Source organism: Stegodyphus dumicola, chromosome 1 (assembly GCF_044657685.1).
Source record: "Stegodyphus dumicola isolate Sdum_Otavi_A_Nest chromosome 1, ASM4465768v1".
In the NCBI taxonomy this organism is placed as follows: Eukaryota; Metazoa; Arthropoda; class Arachnida; order Araneae; family Eresidae; genus Stegodyphus; species Stegodyphus dumicola.
Genome location: NC_140768.1, coordinates 145,685,596 through 145,703,092, shown reverse-complemented (window position 1 = coordinate 145,703,092; position 17,497 = coordinate 145,685,596). Strand labels below are relative to the sequence as shown.

The 17,497-nt window shown below is 34.8% G+C and overlaps 1 protein-coding gene across 1 annotated transcript in view; it reads left to right on the top strand.

Annotated features, from left to right (window-relative positions):
• Window positions 1–9,807, top strand: part of LOC118196416 (uncharacterized) — a 45,876-nt gene extending 36,069 nt beyond the window's left edge. The window contains exon 4 of the mRNA XM_085821664.1: window positions 4,286–9,807. Within this exon, the coding sequence (XP_085677790.1) occupies window positions 4,286–5,902 (1,617 nt within the window). The 3' untranslated portion in view covers window positions 5,903–9,807. The remainder of the gene's footprint in view (window positions 1–4,285) is intronic.
• The last annotated feature ends 7,690 nt before the right edge of the window (window positions 9,808–17,497 follow it).

The window sequence follows — 17,497 nt, the reverse complement described above, 5'->3', positions numbered from 1 at the left end:
CTGTTAAAATTATTTGAAAGAATGAACGTTGCACCTTTTGCTCGTGTACAATGAAACAAGGAAAGAAAATAGGTTACTATAAATTAAGAATTTTATTAAGTTATTCTTGGCGCAGACTGAAAAACGTGCGTCAAGATAAGTTTTTAAATTTCACGGTAAGTTTCTCACCAAATTTTACACAATTTAATATTTAAGCATAATTTTAGTCGTAAAATCGAAATATGAAAAAAATCGATACGTCATTTCAGAAAAAGTAAGACTTTAGGCACAAAAATCTATGTAAGAACAATGCTGTATATAAATCTAATATAAGATCTTTAATATGATATAAGATATGTATAAGATATAAGATATGTAATATATGATATATAATATGTAAGAACAATGCTGTATATAATCATACATAAATCTTATAACTTAATTCACGCTTTCGAGACATGAAAAACGCAAGTTGAATTTCGTCCAGTTAAACGGAAGATATAAAACTGTCCATTCTTTTTGTGCAGAGTGTACAATTTTGTTTTTACTATAAACCTACAGACCCCCTCTTAAAGTGATCATTACTGAACTAACTTCAGACACCCTGGAAACAGATATCAAAGAAGAACGACTTCGCCTAAATTTTCCTGTTTCGAAGGTGAAATACACTCATGTCCATAAATTAAGGATAATTCGGAGTCACGCGGAAATCGAACTCTAAAATAAATATATCACCTGTAAAATCACTACACACATCTTCAAGAATCATATGCAAATTTCAGGAAGTAACCAGATGACACCGATGGTACGTCACAATGACGAGAGTGTAAGAGAGTGATATATAAGGAATACAGGCAAAGAAGTAAAGTTGTTCGCAGGCGCTTTATAAGCATTTCAGTGCAATAACCGAATAGTTATGACACAAAGGACGCATTTGGATGATTTTTTACGTGGTAGAATTATCGGCCGTCTGGAATGTGCGCGTACCCAACTGGAAGTATCAGACGAACTTGGAATTGCCCAGAGTGTCATCTCCAGGCTTTGGCAACGATTCCAAGATGATGGTAATGTGAGTAGACGTTACAGCACAGATCGCGCCAGAGTTACAACGCCGAATGAGGACCGGTATTTGGCAGTTACTGCCAAAAGAAACAGGCGGAGCACAGCCTCTGACCTGTCTCGTCAGCTCTCTTTAGCCACTGGTACGACAATTTCAAGGCAAACCGTGTACAGACGCTTAGAGCAGATTGGTCTATATGCTCGTAGACCTGTCAGATGCGTTCCACTTACTGCAACTCACTGTCGCCTGCGGTTAGCCTAGAGTAGAGAGCATGCATTGTGGACACCGCAACAGTGGGCTTGTGTGATGTTTTCCGACGAGTCCAGGTTTAGCTTGCAGTCTGATTCTCGCCGGACTTTCATATGGAGAGCTCCAGGTACCCGTCACCACCAAGAAAACATCATTGAACGACACCGTTACGGTAGTGCAGGAGTGCTCGTTTGCGGTGGAATTATTCTGGGTTCCAGAACTGACCTGCATGTTCAAATTGGAACCACGACAAGCCAAATCTTACGGGACGTCATTCTGGAACAATATGTACGTATTTTTCGGGGCACCATGGGCGCACAATTTGTGTTTACGGGTGACAACGCCCGTCCTCACCGTGCAAACATCGTAAGCGAATGCCTTCAATCGGAGGATATCACCCGTATGGACTGGCCAGCGTTCTCACCGGACTTGAATCCAGTAGAGCACGTGTGGGACATGCTTGGCCGACGAGTTGCAGCCCGTCAACCTCCTCCTACATGTCTACCGGAACTTCGGAGAGCATTGCTTTTTGAGTGGTGTAATATCCCCCAAGATCAGATCGATAATTTGATACTCAGCATGTCTGGGTGTTGTACGGACTGTATTGCATCGTCTGGGAGACATACAATGTATTAACAATCATACCAACCATGTAATATTGGTTTTTTGTAAATAGGTTGTTTTTATAATTTGCTCTAGGAAGAAAATATCGCTAATTTTTTAATAATATCAAACATATAGCATCTTTTTTTGCTGTTTACCTTTTGTTTAATAAATAAGCTTTACAAATAAGTCAAATTTGTTTTGCTTCTAACTCTTCCTTTGCCTGATTTTGCATTATCCTTAATTTATGGACATGAGTGTAGTTTGAGAGGAAAGAACTGGATCTATAATCTAGCTCTCGACTTTCTTTATAGAAGTTCCAAAAACAGATGATGTACTTAGTATTTTTACGATTAGAACTCTCTCTTCTTTCCAGGTCGCAGTTCGAAAATTCAAGCCAGGAAAATCTCCCAGTACTTGATTCCGATGTCAGAGATTTGGACACAACCAATTCGGTTGTTTTAGCGCACCCAGATGCTTGAAGTATAGTTTATCGCATATAACATACACATGTACACTGCCAAAGCAGGAGAAAGCTACGTGCCTTAGATGCCAAGGGAACATCCCGTGCAATACTGGGAAATGCCCGCTTTATCGTATATGGATAGACTCTGAAAAGAAATTTTATAGAAAGAAGAAAGAACCGTCCTCAGAAATTTTTTCAATGATGCAGACCCCCAAAACTAGTATTTAAACTGAATGAAATGTGAAATAGATTTTCAAATGTTTTCTGTCCTTATCTGAAGACCGAAAGCTTTTATTACTAAATTCAAATCGTTCGACAACAAGATGAAAAATGCCAGATCTCCATGGCAAAATTTAAAAATTGTATTTGAACTAGTATAATAGTTGGAAGAAATGGATTTAAGCAATAAAAATTGTTTTGCACGACTTCCCATCTTGATGATCTTAGTGCTGCCGAGAGTTCTTTTTTTCAGATGTATCTTTGAACTATCCCTTCCGAGATTTCTGCGATGGCAACTGGTCACCGCTTTTGCTTTTTACCGCCTCACCTTTTATGAGGTACCACTGTTCAAGATTCTCTTACATGACGTTCCATTATAGTCTTATTTTGTTATCGAGCCGGACCCGTCGTGCCTGGCAGCCTAACTTCGATTCGATTCAGCTTTCAGTTGAGTTCTGAGCATTGAGGCTTCGTTCTTTTAGATGCGATTTGCATTTTATCTAAATTTCTGCAACTTTATAGCTCTGAAACCTTATTCGCTTATTTTAATTAATTAATTATTTTTTTTTGTGTGTGTATGATATAAAATTTTTTTAAGCTAACGGTTTGTGCGTGCATTTAATCGATTATGAACCTGTATGCACGTAACATTTATTATTATTATTATCCTTATTTTATTTTCAGTTACCGTTTACAACAAAAAGATGAAAAACTGCCGCAATAAAGCGTTAGACAATTCTAAATTTTTAAAACAGTCAGAATAAGATGTATGAAGTTTTCATGTTTCTCTGTTACATTCAGAGCATTCTCTTACATAAATGCCAAACGATAGCTCTTTCTTAGTCAGAAGTGACATCAAGCATTTCATTGTAGTTCGTTAGCTCTCTTTTTCATATATCAGATTTTTAACATAAAGTTTAACGCTTGCAACATTAAAGTCAAATGCCTTATAACGTATCTGCATTGCCTCGCAGTACAGTTTCAATTACGTCACTTGGAATGATTATGTTGTAACAGTATCGCACATCTGTCATAAGAGGCATAAGCAGGGTTTCTTCATAAGAGAGCTCTTAAACAGTAGTACAGCATTAAGCTATCACGTATGGTTTAAGATTCGTGGAATAAAAGTTGAAGGGCATAAAAATGAAAGCAAACAGTGGCATAACGGAGAGGAAAATCGTCGGGTCACAGTGAAATGTGTGATACAATTTCACATGTTAGGACAAAGAAAAAAAGATAGTGTCTGACAGAGAAAGGCAGCGTACATTTACAAAATCTACATCCATCCAAAGATTCGACAAGGGCTGCAAAATTGAAAGATAAATTAAATCTCCATTGAGTTTCCTCCACGGAAGTTTTTATTATTTAATTCATCAAGAAAAATAAAAGCGTTCAAATTAAAAACAAATAATAGTAATAAATAAATAAAACCCTTTGCTATTTTCAAAAGTCATACAATATAAAAAGGAAAATGGAGAAATAAAAATTCTATCCCAATAGCATACCAGTCAGTCTTACACACAAAATACACTGAAAGCACCGAATCACACAAATGTTCTAGTTCTTATTATCGTGATGGCCGTCGACCGAATGCAGTTACATTTGTCTGTATTTTCTCTACATTCGATAATGTTACCTAAAATGCAATTTATTTTCTAATCCTCTTTGTGTGACCCTAATTGATTTCAAAATGTTCTTTTCTACCTTAGGTATTTCATATATGCCAATCTGATGGGCGCCATGATTCCTTCCTCTGCCCACTGGGAACGATCTTCAATCAGCAGTACTTCGTTTGTGATTGGTGGTTCAACTTCAACTGCGCAGATACATCATCTTACTACGGCCTAAACGCAGATCTCTACAAACCAGGTCATGGAGGAAATTTCAAAGGAACTCCTTTCGAAGGCGCCGGACAACCTGGATCTGCTGTTCCAGGAGCAGGATTCCCAGCTACAGGAGTAGAACTAGGATCTGCCATTCCAGGAACAGGCTTCCCAGTTGCAGGAGAAGGATCTCGATCTCCTGTTCCAGGAGCAGGTATCCCGGCTACAGGGGAACTACCTGGATCTGTCGTTCCAGGAGCAGGATTTCCGGCTATAGGAGGAGGACCTGGAACTGGTATTCCAGGGGCAGGATTCCCAGCTACAGGAGGAGAACCGGAATCTGCCGGTCTTGGAGCAGGGTACCCGACTTCAGGAGCAGGAGGTATTCCACTTGCACCTGGATCACAGGAAGGAGCTGGATATGATAGCGATATTGGTAGTGTTTCAGATGGTCTAGCACCAAGTGGGAATACTGGCGGAGGCTTAGTACCAGATACCCCAACACAAATTGGACCATCCGTTGGGCAACCAGGAGGAAGTCTGGGAACAGTTGGTGGACCCGCAACCACTCTGGGAGTTTCTACGGGACAAGGGTTAAGGCCAGTCTCTGCTGGAGTACCGAGTGTCCCTTCAGGAATACCTCGTGGAACACCAAATGTCCGTGACAGCAAAAAATCTCCCGTTGTACAGGGACCTTGGAGACCAGGTGGACAACAACGATCCGATCTAGATCGTGGGTCCAAGCGAGGAGCATGGAGGGGAGACCAAGGTGCTGGACCTGGTGGAAGTTGGCGTGTTAAAGGGGGTTCTGCTGTTGGAAATCGGGTCAACAGGTGGGCAGCAGCAGGAAGTAATGTTGTCAACAAAAGGTTTGGTTATCTAAGACCTGAAGATTCTACAACTAAGGTGAAACAAAACCATGATAAAACAATCATTAACACACAAACTGGAAACTGGAAGACAAATGAATCGTCAGCAGATGCTTCAAGGAGAAGCAACTGGAAAAATGTGGGTGATGATTATGCTTTTGAACAAAATCACAACGAAGGCTTAGCGAGTGAAATGATACCAGTTTCAGCGAGGCAACAGGACACCTGGGATGAGAACACGGATTCCTCAGAAAGACGTGACCATATAATCTCTGCTGCATCTGCTTTAGGTAAAAATCCGATTGCTGAAGGCCTAGGAAATGATTCTTTGGATTCTGGTAGTGAGAAAATTGAATTAGCTCCAAAAAACGTTGCCGTTGAAGATGCTGATGGAAGAAAAAACGAAAATGGCAAAAGATGGAACAGCACCAGCAGCAAACTGAAGACAAATTCAAAGAAATCCTGGTGGAGAGGACAAGAAATACGGAGAGCTCAGAGGGGCATAGCAAGGAAGAACAATTCGGGCCAAATCGACCAAATCTCTCAGAACGTTGGCAGCCATTGGACACATTTAGAAACAGATCTGGATCATACCCAAAAGTGGAATTCCAAAAACACTCACCACCACAGGTAGAATGACTCGACGTGCCGTTTTAGAATTGACGTGCCGTTTTAGAATCATCCAATGCTCCTCAAATCGTTATTTATAATAATTATATAAACAACAGACGATATACAACTGATTGTACATACTTATTCATAAAGTTATTTCAATGTTACGTATATTAATAATGTTTGTGAAGTAATACTATGCTCATTTTTATATTCAATCGATTCTGGTTAATAGGGATACCTGTTTATTGGAACCTGTTTGTTTGTTATGAATCTCAAATATGGTGTATACATTTTTGTTATGAAGGGTATTCTAAGCTTATTTGGGACAGCTTTTTTGTTTAACACCTGCTGGGGAGTTTATTATCTAACCAATTTGGTTTAAGTTGGTAGGGTCCACTGGTTGATTTGAGATTCCGTTTATTTGGCAAATACTTCAAAATACAAACACCGTTTTTGTACAAGAAGAAGGGTTCTGGCAGAGTAATTGCGACACCCTCGAAATACGGAGCTTTTTTCATAATTCCATGAATTCCGATTAATTGGAATTGAAAGGATTAATATAACTAGAATTTTTGATTAATTCACGTAAACAGTATATAATCTAGAGTTTATAGAAAGGTCTTCAAACTTTTTCAACTCAGGGAACCAATAAAACTATATATATATATATTTTTGTGGCAACCTTACAATAGTCAGGAAAGTAAATATCAATACATTTTATGCGGAAAACTGAAAAAAAAATCATTATTTCTAAGGATGGAATAATTGAGTCGTCATATTCCAAAATTAGAGATTCAAAATCTAGAATTTTTTCGTCATTCGAATTTTTCGAATCATAATCCAAAAACTGTTAAGTGTTCGAATCATAATCTCAAAACTTTGAATAGATAAGTTTTATTGACGTCTAACAATACTCCTGTAACCAGTCAGCGTTTGTAGCAGGAAACAGATTCAAATTCTGGGCAGTAAGTGCACAAATGCGGCTTTGCTTTTTCGGTCGATATTTAGCTTATGTGCTGCAAACCTTATTCCTATCTTCATGGTCCACTTTCAAGAGTACTGATGCCAAATTATATTTAACCGTTTCCGGCACGCTACCTTTTAAAGTCGGAGTTCTGATTTAAAAAAAAAAAAAGGTAGGCAGTCTAATTAGGCTTAGAGGAGTATACAAGTAAAATTTTGTGAAGATAGCACTTATCGTTTTAATTCTGTGGGTGTGCTCAAAGTGACACACTGATTGAATAGACCTTCGGAAAAGAGTGCTGAAACGAACATTGTTGTCAATGAACTGACCTATGAGATGCGGAGAAACAAAGAATACAGACTCTCAGTTGTCCTAGATTATCGGTGAGCCCGGTCTGGACACATCTAGGGTTCGCCGTTTGATTTTAGGCAAGATTTCAAGGTAAAAATTTAAAACTAATATAGAATAAGGAGATTAGCATATAGCAAAAAAATAACATAGAAATTTCTTTTCAAACAATTCCTTTTATACCCTAAAAAAATCTGGAAGATTTCTTTGAAAAATGAGGGTTTTAAAAAACTAAACATGGCTAAAATACATGGACTGGTTTGTGTTGAGCTGCCATCTACTATAAATAAAGAAGGCTCAGAGTAACCTATAGTAACCTATAAATCTCTTTTCATTCAATTTTTCTGTGCGTATAGAAGGAAATTATTATGTGTGTCCAGACCGGACACACTGTCCGCAAAGGGTTAAAAAAAAGCCCCCGGGCTCTAGACTTTTAATTATATTATTGAATTTCATTCGTATCTTCTTATCTAATATGCTTGACTTTTTTTACATTATATACTAATATCAGATTTGATTTAATTAAAAAAATTAATATTAGGTTAGCTTTTTTTATTCATTTTGTTATTACATGAAAGGTTCAAAAGTTCTAAGAAGCTTTTATAATTCAAACTCGGGAAAATTTAGGATTCATTGCACATAATTACTTTATGAAGATTTTGTTCATAGTATACATCTATTTTATACCATTTTTAGATAAGAAAAACGATAAAAATAATAATATTACTTAATGAGTTATTTTATAGGTTAGTTTTATGTCGTGTGGTATTAAAAATTCTTTCATATTTTAGACGTCATTTTGATTTTCTTGAGGGGAGGTGCACAAAATCCCAAATTTCTGCGGAGTATAAGTTGAAGCCACAGTTTTATGACTTGCAAATGTTGCTATTGCAAAAGGCATAAAACCTTTAGTTACCTCTGACATTTTCTTGCTTCTTAGAATATTTCCATTCTAAACATCCTAAGATCATAAATTAATTTTTGTTATTACAACAGTATTGCTTAAGAACTTGAGCAACTGAAAAGAAACATTTCACTTTAAAATGCATTAGTGTCATATCCAACGAACTAATTTTTCAAATATATCCAGAAAAAAATTTAATAAAAATAATATTTTAAATGCTACTTATTACATAACTCAGTTATAGAAATCTTCGTTTCTTTAATTAATTTTGATGACTATGTCCTCTAATATAACTCATAATCATTTTTGAAAATTATTCTAATCGCTAGATGAATTCGAATTACTCTAATTACTAAGTTGGGCCGCCTTTGTCTCCTATGAAGGGACAGACAATTACTTCCATGCCTTCTCTGGGATTCGAACCCGGGCCCTTCGGTATCGCAGTCAATTAATGCTATCATTCATCAATAATAATCAATAATGTATCAATTATTGTCATCATTTTGCTCGTCAGGCGGGCCGTACTGCTTCCTAAATAAATAAATGTTTATCATTCGGTTAAGTTTATTAAAATATCCGTGAACAAAACGCGATTAAATTGAGCGGCGCCTATTATATAAATTTACACATTAAAAAAACTTATATAAAATCAGTAAATTGGCATTTCATACTATGGGTATGCACATAAAGTGCTATAACAAAAGAGGATTTTTTGGGTATGAAATAAGGTCTAATTCAAATTTTCACTTAGTGTTAATAATAAATCGCAGGTATCTCAAAAATCCGAAAATTTAAATACTTTAAAATTTAATAAATAAATTAATTACCTAAGTAATTAAATGAATTTAAATTTTTAAAGTATAAAAATTTGAACCCTTTAAAAATGTATAAATTGCATTCTTTAAAATTTTAAAGAAACAAAAGTTTAAATTCTTTAAAGATGAGCAAATGGGAGATAGTAAGAGACTGGGTATTCTTCTATTATCGGGACCGGATTCAGAAATGTATGTACGTATGGCTCGTGTGTACATGTATACGTGCGTATATGTGTGTATATATATACAAACACACATTTACATACGTACATGCATACATGAACACATGCATCCAAACATGCATGCATGCATACATTTCTGAATCCGATCCCGATAACAGAAAAGTACCGGCATGGGTACATAACTGATACGCTAATAATAGGCCAGCAAATATAAGTAAACAAATGTTGCATAATCTTAAATTTCCTCGTTTTTTCTTATGGTAAACTATAACAGCGCCATCTATGGGTGAAAGTTGAACTAAAACATGTCTTACTCCAAAAAAATCCGCTACTATGATAGGTTTATATGTGTAAAGTTCTGTGATAAGTTTTGATTCTAGTATGCCAGTCTGTTGGTTTTGTATGGTTTTTCTTGAAAAGTATCCAGATTTATAAGACGCCCTGTATTTAAAGCCCATCCATAGAAGTTTTTAGCAACTGATGAGTTTAATTTTAAAGAATACTTTAAAAGGGCCAGTGCAAAATGCATGGCCTCTAAAATTTATGAAAAAAGTATATTACTGTAACTGCACTTTACTGTACCTATACTTCGTGTTCTTTTCTGTATTTGTAATTTCAAGAAAGTTTGTACATAGTATTTATATAGATGTATTTTTTTATTTTCTGTAAAGGTCCGTGTATTATTCATTATGAATAAAATCTTTTACCCTACGGTGTTCTTTCTTCTTATCTTCTTATCACAAGCCTAATGTTGCACCCTACATGCTAGTATAGCTCTGCTTAATCATTGGGATAGATGAACAGAAAGAAATTGACACTTTGTGGAGATAAATAAGAATGATTACAAACAAGATAAACAGGTATAAATATTTCGAGAAGAAAATCAGAAATAAGAAAATGTCTCCTTGACGCGCGAAGAAAATAGCCGGTTGTAAAAATACCTTCACAGAGCAAGTCTAAATGTAGTCAGTCAAGGAGGAGTTTAACCAAATCCGCATGCCTCTGAAGTGACTGACTAGAAGCTATAACACAGACGATATTATAGGATAGACCTACTTCGGAAACGCTATAAATGTCTATGTTATATTATACATATATAGAGCCATTCCTCTAAAAACTTTGTAAATAAATCTCTCCTAAAACTCTGAAAATTCTGTAAATTTCTAGAATGTTGCCAAACTGGCCCGGAAAGAGGCCACCTGCCAACTATTCTTAAAATTCAGCTGTCGAGCGATTTCAAATTGCAAGATACACAACAGTGTACACGAAATAAATATTTACAAACACATTAAATGGCCGAAACTCTGATTAAAGAAAAAAAAATTTAAAACATAAAATGCGCCTAATAAACAAATAAAAAATACAAACAATGCATAAGTTTATAATAATATATAAAAAACAAAAATTCAATCGAATAAACTTAAAAATTTACAGTATTATCTACATAAATGCTCTGAGGCAGTCCCATAATAAACAATCCATATACTAATCAATACAGGCTTGTCTTGTTTTATATGAATATGGCAAAGCACATGAGGGCTATTTGTCTAGGAAAGGGATGCCTTTATGGAGGACTTTCTAAGAGAAGCTGGCTCGCATTCACATTACACGTGCGGGAAACCATGAAAACGCCCATATAACCTCTCCATTGATCTGCAGTAAAATCTAGGATGAAGTACCGATATTCAGCAGTTTTGCCATTTGGACACTGATGGGCCAGTGCTGGGTCTCAGACGCTTCGAAACAGCAGAATCCAATTTCTATAGATTTTTTTTTTCTTGCCTTATTAAACTCTCTTAACTTAGGAATTTCTTCTTAGCAAACTTTCTAAACTTAGTAAACTGGTAATTCTTCGTAAACTTTGAAAAATAATCCATTTTTCTGCATACACAATTTTTATTACAATAAACGATTTCCTTTTGAAGTTGTTTCCTAGCAGATTTACATGAATATACCAATACCGGACAAGCATAACACAGTATGGGACGCAACACGGATTTATAAATTACTGTGGCAGATTTTAAACCCAACCTGGCGAAAAGAGATTGAGTTGAATGTACCTATAGATGTTGAAATACCTATAGATGCCACAAATACAACATCACTTCTGTTAATATCCTGATACAATTCAAGACATTAATAGAGTCTCAAGGAAGAATAAAAGTGATTTTTACGATAATATTGTTAATCCTATATGATAGAGAACATTCACAGAATTAAAGAAAGAAAATTTGAAAGCTTTCAGATTTTATATTAGGCCCAAAAGTACGTTTTTTCAACTTTTGTGAGGTATCTTTGTAAGATTCTAACCTAAGAACTGGGAAGCGAATAATTGCTTGAATTCCTGAAACAGAAAATGAAACTTGAGAAGGGTTACATACTCTTTATTATTAAAAATTAAATTCACTGAACTCCTTCTTGGAGCTTTACAATAAAGCCTCTACTCGGGCTTGAACTCAGAAACTAGAAATTAAACTTAACTATTAAATAAAAGGACATAGCCGAAGCTATCAAGGGCCTAAAGTACGGCCGAGCGTAATAATAGCTTGAGAAAGAGTGTCCTAAAAAGGCGGACGCGCGCTAGTCAGAATCACTGGTTCTCTCTAACGAAGTCAGTAGAACTTCGCCGTTAAATACTTCTCATTTGCATTCAATCGCGATTCTGAAAATACGTTCTGACCGAAAGTTATAAGCTTGAAATAAAGGAAAAATAGGACAGTAACTTTAACTCAAAATTAACTGTTAGACAAATTAAGATAATCCTTACACCTTTATTTATTAAACAACATGTTCTACTCACTTAAGCTGTAAAAAATTTAATTCAACAGCAGTATCGCAAAATACTTAGAAACAACAAAACGGCATATCTTTAGAATTTCCCATATACAGTCTCGCGCGCTGGAGATAATTTTCCCCCCTCCTCCTACAGTGTTGCCATTGAGTTTGTTGATTAAAAATTCGCTAAAGTTTTCCAAAATTTCAAATAGATAATAAAATAAATTCGAAATTCAAAATTCGAGCTTCCAAGTGCACAAGTTCAGCTGGAGGACTACGTTATTTAAAATTGGATGGCTCTAGGTACTGTTGTTTCTTCACAATGAGGCAAACATTCATGTGTTCATCCAGATTCTTCATGATTTAATTTCTCTGAATATAAAACACGGAGATAATATTAGGTGGCAACAGTTTGAAAAGTGAATCAACGTAGGAAGTTAAACGACGCAAAATGCGGTTTTGAGACTAATAGCCATTTGGGTCTAACGCTGCGCTGCTTTGGGCATAAAATAAATAAATAAATAAATAAAAATAAATTTTTTAAAAAATTTGAAAGGTTTCAGATTTTAAATTACGTCAAAAGGGGCGTTTTTTTAAACATTTTGTGTGTTATATTTATTTATCAGATATCATATGTTATATTTATTTATCAGATAACATATCACGTTCTTCGCACTTAAACCATAAAATTCAGTTCAACAGCAATATCGCAAAATAGTTTTAAAATGAGAGTATCTTTAGAACTTCCGATACAGATAGTCGCGCGCTGGAGATAAAAATAATTTTTCTGTACAACGTTACCATTGCTCGTTTTGAAATCCTTGAGTTTGTTAATCAAAAATTCGTTAATGTTTTACAAAATATGAAATCGATAAATAAAACAAATTCTAAATTTCCTATTTGGGCTTCCACGGGCCCATATACATAGGAGGACTACGTTATTCAAAATTTGATGGCTCTATGTACCGTTGTTTTATACCACAATGCGAGAAATATACATGCATTTATGCAGATTTTTCATTATTTAATTTCTTCAAATATAATGCAAAACTCTAACATTTGGTGGCAACAATTTGAAAAGTGAAACGGACATTTATAGCGTACCAACGCCAAATCGCAAAACGAAAACAATAGTCCTTCAGGGACAAAGCGCCTTTGGACTAAAAATCCGAGAGCTTTCAGATTTTATATTACGCCCAAAGGGGCGTTTTTGAACGTTTTGTGTGTTACCTTTATTTATTAAATATTATGGTCTTCGCACTTAAAACCATAAAATTCAATTCAACAGCAATATCACAAAATATTTGAAAGAGCATATCTTTAGAATTTCGGATACACAGTCTTGCGCACTGGTGATAATTTCAACCCCCCCTTCCGTACAGTGTTGCCATTACTCGCACTGAAATCGTTGAGTTTCTTAATCAAAAACTCACAAATACTTTGCAAAATATGAAGCAAATAATAAAACAAATTCCAAATTTGGGCTTCCAGAAGCCCATATTCGGGTGGAGACGTACGTTATTCAGAATTTGATGGCTCTAAGTACCATTGTTTTATCACAATGCGAGAAACATAAATACATTCATGCAAATTCTTCATTATTTAATTTCTTTAAATATTACACAGGGCTCTTATATTTCGTGGCAAAAATTTGAAAAGTGATTCGCCGTTTATAGTGAATCAAAGCAAAATGCCAAAAAGAAATTAATAGCCCTTCTGGGCAAATTGCCCCTTTAGGCTAGCAAAAAAGAAATCTGAAAGCTTTAAAATTTTATATAACAACCAAAGTTTTTTTTTAATTTTTTTTTTTAACATTTTGTGTGTTACTTTTATTTTTTAAATACTAGTGGAAGTACCCGATGCCAGTTATGTTAGATTGAGGGTAATTTATCTAACAACAGAGAGAACGATACCACTGTAAACCTTCTCTAATAAAGATGCAAAAAATACGATTCACAGAAATACATTTTTCAGTCTTATACTATATGGAACCCACATAAAAAATTTCGATAGAAAAGTAAACTAATTCTCTCTCATTATATAAGCAACAATGGCAGGCAGTTTTTAATGATTTTCGACTTTGTAATCAAATGGTCGTAAAATATCAAGTTCTATCTAATGGTTCACCTATATTGAATTTTAGACGAATAAATGTGGCAAAAAATTGATCATAATTGATCAGAAATCAGTAACGCGAACGAACAAACAAACATACAAACAGACATTCTTCATTATATATATATATATATATAGATTTTGCAAAATTTACAAATTTTTGATTAACAAATTGTACGATTTTAAAGAGAGCAGTAGCAACACTTTTCGAAATAAAGTATTTCTATCACCAGCGTTGTGCGAGACTGTTGCCACTCGGAAAACATGGACGAAAATTAGCGTTTTCAGAGTTTTTAATTAATATTTCGGCTGATTAAAGTCGTGCGAAGATGGGAAAAGTCGAAATGGCTTCCCAGGAATTTTTGGAATTGAGAATAATGTATTTAATATTGGGTAATGCTATTTTTACTTCGTTGTAAAACTTGGAAATTTTTTATTAACAAAACTCTACGATTTGAAAGCGAGCAATAGCAACACTTCTCAAAATAAAGCAGATTTTTATCTCCAGCGTGCGTGACTGCTGCCACTCAGAAAAATGAGGACGAAATTTAGTGATTTCAGAGTTTTTAATTATTATCTCTGATGTTAGCTTTTTGTCCCTGAAGGACTCCTGTTTTTGTTTTGCGATTTTGTGTTGAAAACCGTAACGGAAAAGGCTGTATCACTTTTCATATCGTTGCCACTAACTACTAAGGCCGTGTATTCTATTTGAAGAAATTAATAATGAAGAATCCGCATAAATGTATGTATGTTTCTCGCATTGTAATAAAACAACGGTACCTATAGAGCCATCCAATTTTGAATGACGCAGTCCTTTTGTGAATATGGGCCGAAATTTGGAATTTATTTTATTATTGATTTCCTATCTTGTAAAACTTTAACAAATTTTTGATTAACAAACTCAACAATTTAAAAGCAAGCCATGGCAACACTCTGCGGGGGGGGGGGGGGACCTTTTTATCTCCAGCGCGCGGAACTATGGATCAGAAAATCAAAATCGTAAAAACAACCTTATATTTAGCGTAGGTATAATGAAACACTCAATCGATTTCGAGGGCAGCTAAAGGTCCCTCCTCATCAGGAGAAAGAAATACATAGAAAGAAGAAAATAAAGGAGAAGGAGTCACAGAAACACGTGGTCCTTATCAGCACTGCACGTGGTTATAACTAGATTTTTAATCAGAGTTGCACTGGCCGCCTACTTTTACTGAGCCAGGCTATCTGATCGAGCATGAAAAATTAGCGAAGTTAAAATAGGGAGCGAGGGGCAAATGCACCTTACGCTCAAAATCTGAACTTCAAATAATGAATCAAAATTGTAAAAACAACCTTGTATTATTTGAAGTTCAGATTTTGAGCGTAAGGAGCATTTGCCCCTCGTTGAATAATGAATCAAAATCTTAAAAACAACCTTGTATTATTTGAAGTTCAGATTTAGACGTAATTTAAAATCTGAAATCTTTTTTTTTTTTTTTTTTTTTTTTTTTTTTTTGTTTGTTTGTTTGTTTCGCCATTGCTCGATTTAAAATCGTTGAGTTTCTTAATCAAAAATTCATAAATGCTTTACAAAATATGAAATGGATAATAAAACAAATTCTAAATTTGGGTTTATAAATGCCCATATTCGGTCGGAGACGTATGTTATTCAAAATTTGATGGCTCTAAGTACCGTTGTTTTATCACAATGCGTGAAACATACTACTTATCTTTATGCAGATTTTTCATTATTTTGTAGAGTGATTAGGTTATATCGAAGCAGGAGAGATGAAAAATGAGCATTGCCCTCACCGGGACTCGAACCACGTACCTCTCGAATACGCGCCGAGCGTGCTGACCATTACACCACGATGGCATGTTAGGAAGGTTAGAAAAATACATTATAATTTAATTTCTTTAAATATAATACAGGGCGCTGATATTTGGTGGCAACAATTTAAAAAATTGATTCGCCGTTTATAATGAATTAACACAAAATGCTGAAACGAAATGAATAGCCCTTCTGGGCTAACGCCCTTTGGGCTAAAAAAAGGCTTTTTAGTGCGCTTGACTGAAATCATATAACTTCAAGTGTCACCCCCCCCCTATTTTTATTGAAATTCAAATTATGAAAATCAACAACGAATGGTTAAAACGAAGATGTTTAATATTTACATAAAACTTAATTACATTCATCAGTGTTTCATCCTCAAAAATAATCGAAACATTGTAACAACCAATGGATTAAAGCAATTAAGAGGAACTTAATTGTTCCTATTGAATTTAAGGCTAAAATTAAACTAATTATTCGAGCTGAAGCGGACAGCATGTATTCGTTACCGAAAAAGGGGTATATTGGCTGACTCGAAGCACAAAGAACGTGATATTTAATAAATAAAGTCAACGCACAAAACGTTAATAATAAAAAGACAAGAAAGGTTTTATAAAGCCATCTTAGTAAATAAAACTAAACATTGACATAATGAACTGAGAAAAGGCTGAAAAAAAAATGTTTGCCAACACTTAATGCTGCATCGGGAATTCTAAAAGAACGCTCCATGCTGCTATTAAAACATTTGTAATTTTCTTTCAATTGTGTATGGCGAAAGGGCGAAGAAAATTATGCTTAATGATAAAGCTAAATAAAAAAATCTGATGTGTACACCACATGACTTCCTTGTACGGAATATTAAATTATACGCATTTTTTCTTGCATTTCATTTAAACTTATTGGATTGAATTAAATCTACTTCGCCGACAGCGCATAAACCACAAGAGAATAAATGCATTCTTTAAAATTCACTCTAGAATTTGTTTACCATAGCGACACTCTGGCTATGGTAAACTGGAATGATAATTCAATCATTTTTAAAGCAAAAATTGTACAATTTACAAACATATAAGAGTAAAGAAACTGAAATCACTGAGCCTATAACATCTACATGTTATAGCAGTCCTATATACAAAATTTCAATGTTCTGAGGCTACTCGTTTTTGAGTTATGCGAGATACGTACGTAGGTACATACGTTCGTACAGACGCCACGAAAAATTCTCTTCAGAATTCATTTTAAAGCAGTTTCATAATTTTTTTGGAGGAAAAGAGTCTTTTATTCTGACCTTACGTACAGATATCACGCAAAAACATCGTTAAATTGCATTCGAAAGCGGTCAAAATAGATATTTTCGTTGAAATATGCTGCCTGAAACTTTTCGTGATTACAATACTTCCTTTTTACTTCGTATAAGAAAGTAAAAAGGGGGTCGGTAGAAGTGAATGTAACAGCAGGCTGGTGTAGAGTGAGAGCTCAGTGAAAGAATAAAAAACTTCTACAAACCCTTTTGGGAGACGACCATTAAAATCTGAAACCTTCTAGATTTTCTCCTTTTCATTTTATTCTGTTATATAAAAATATATAAAAAGGTTGTGCTATCATCATTCAAATATATAGCAAATAATTTAAAATATACTAATTTAAAATCCTTAAAACTTTTAAATGAATATACAATAATAATTTTTACTTTAATAGTAAATA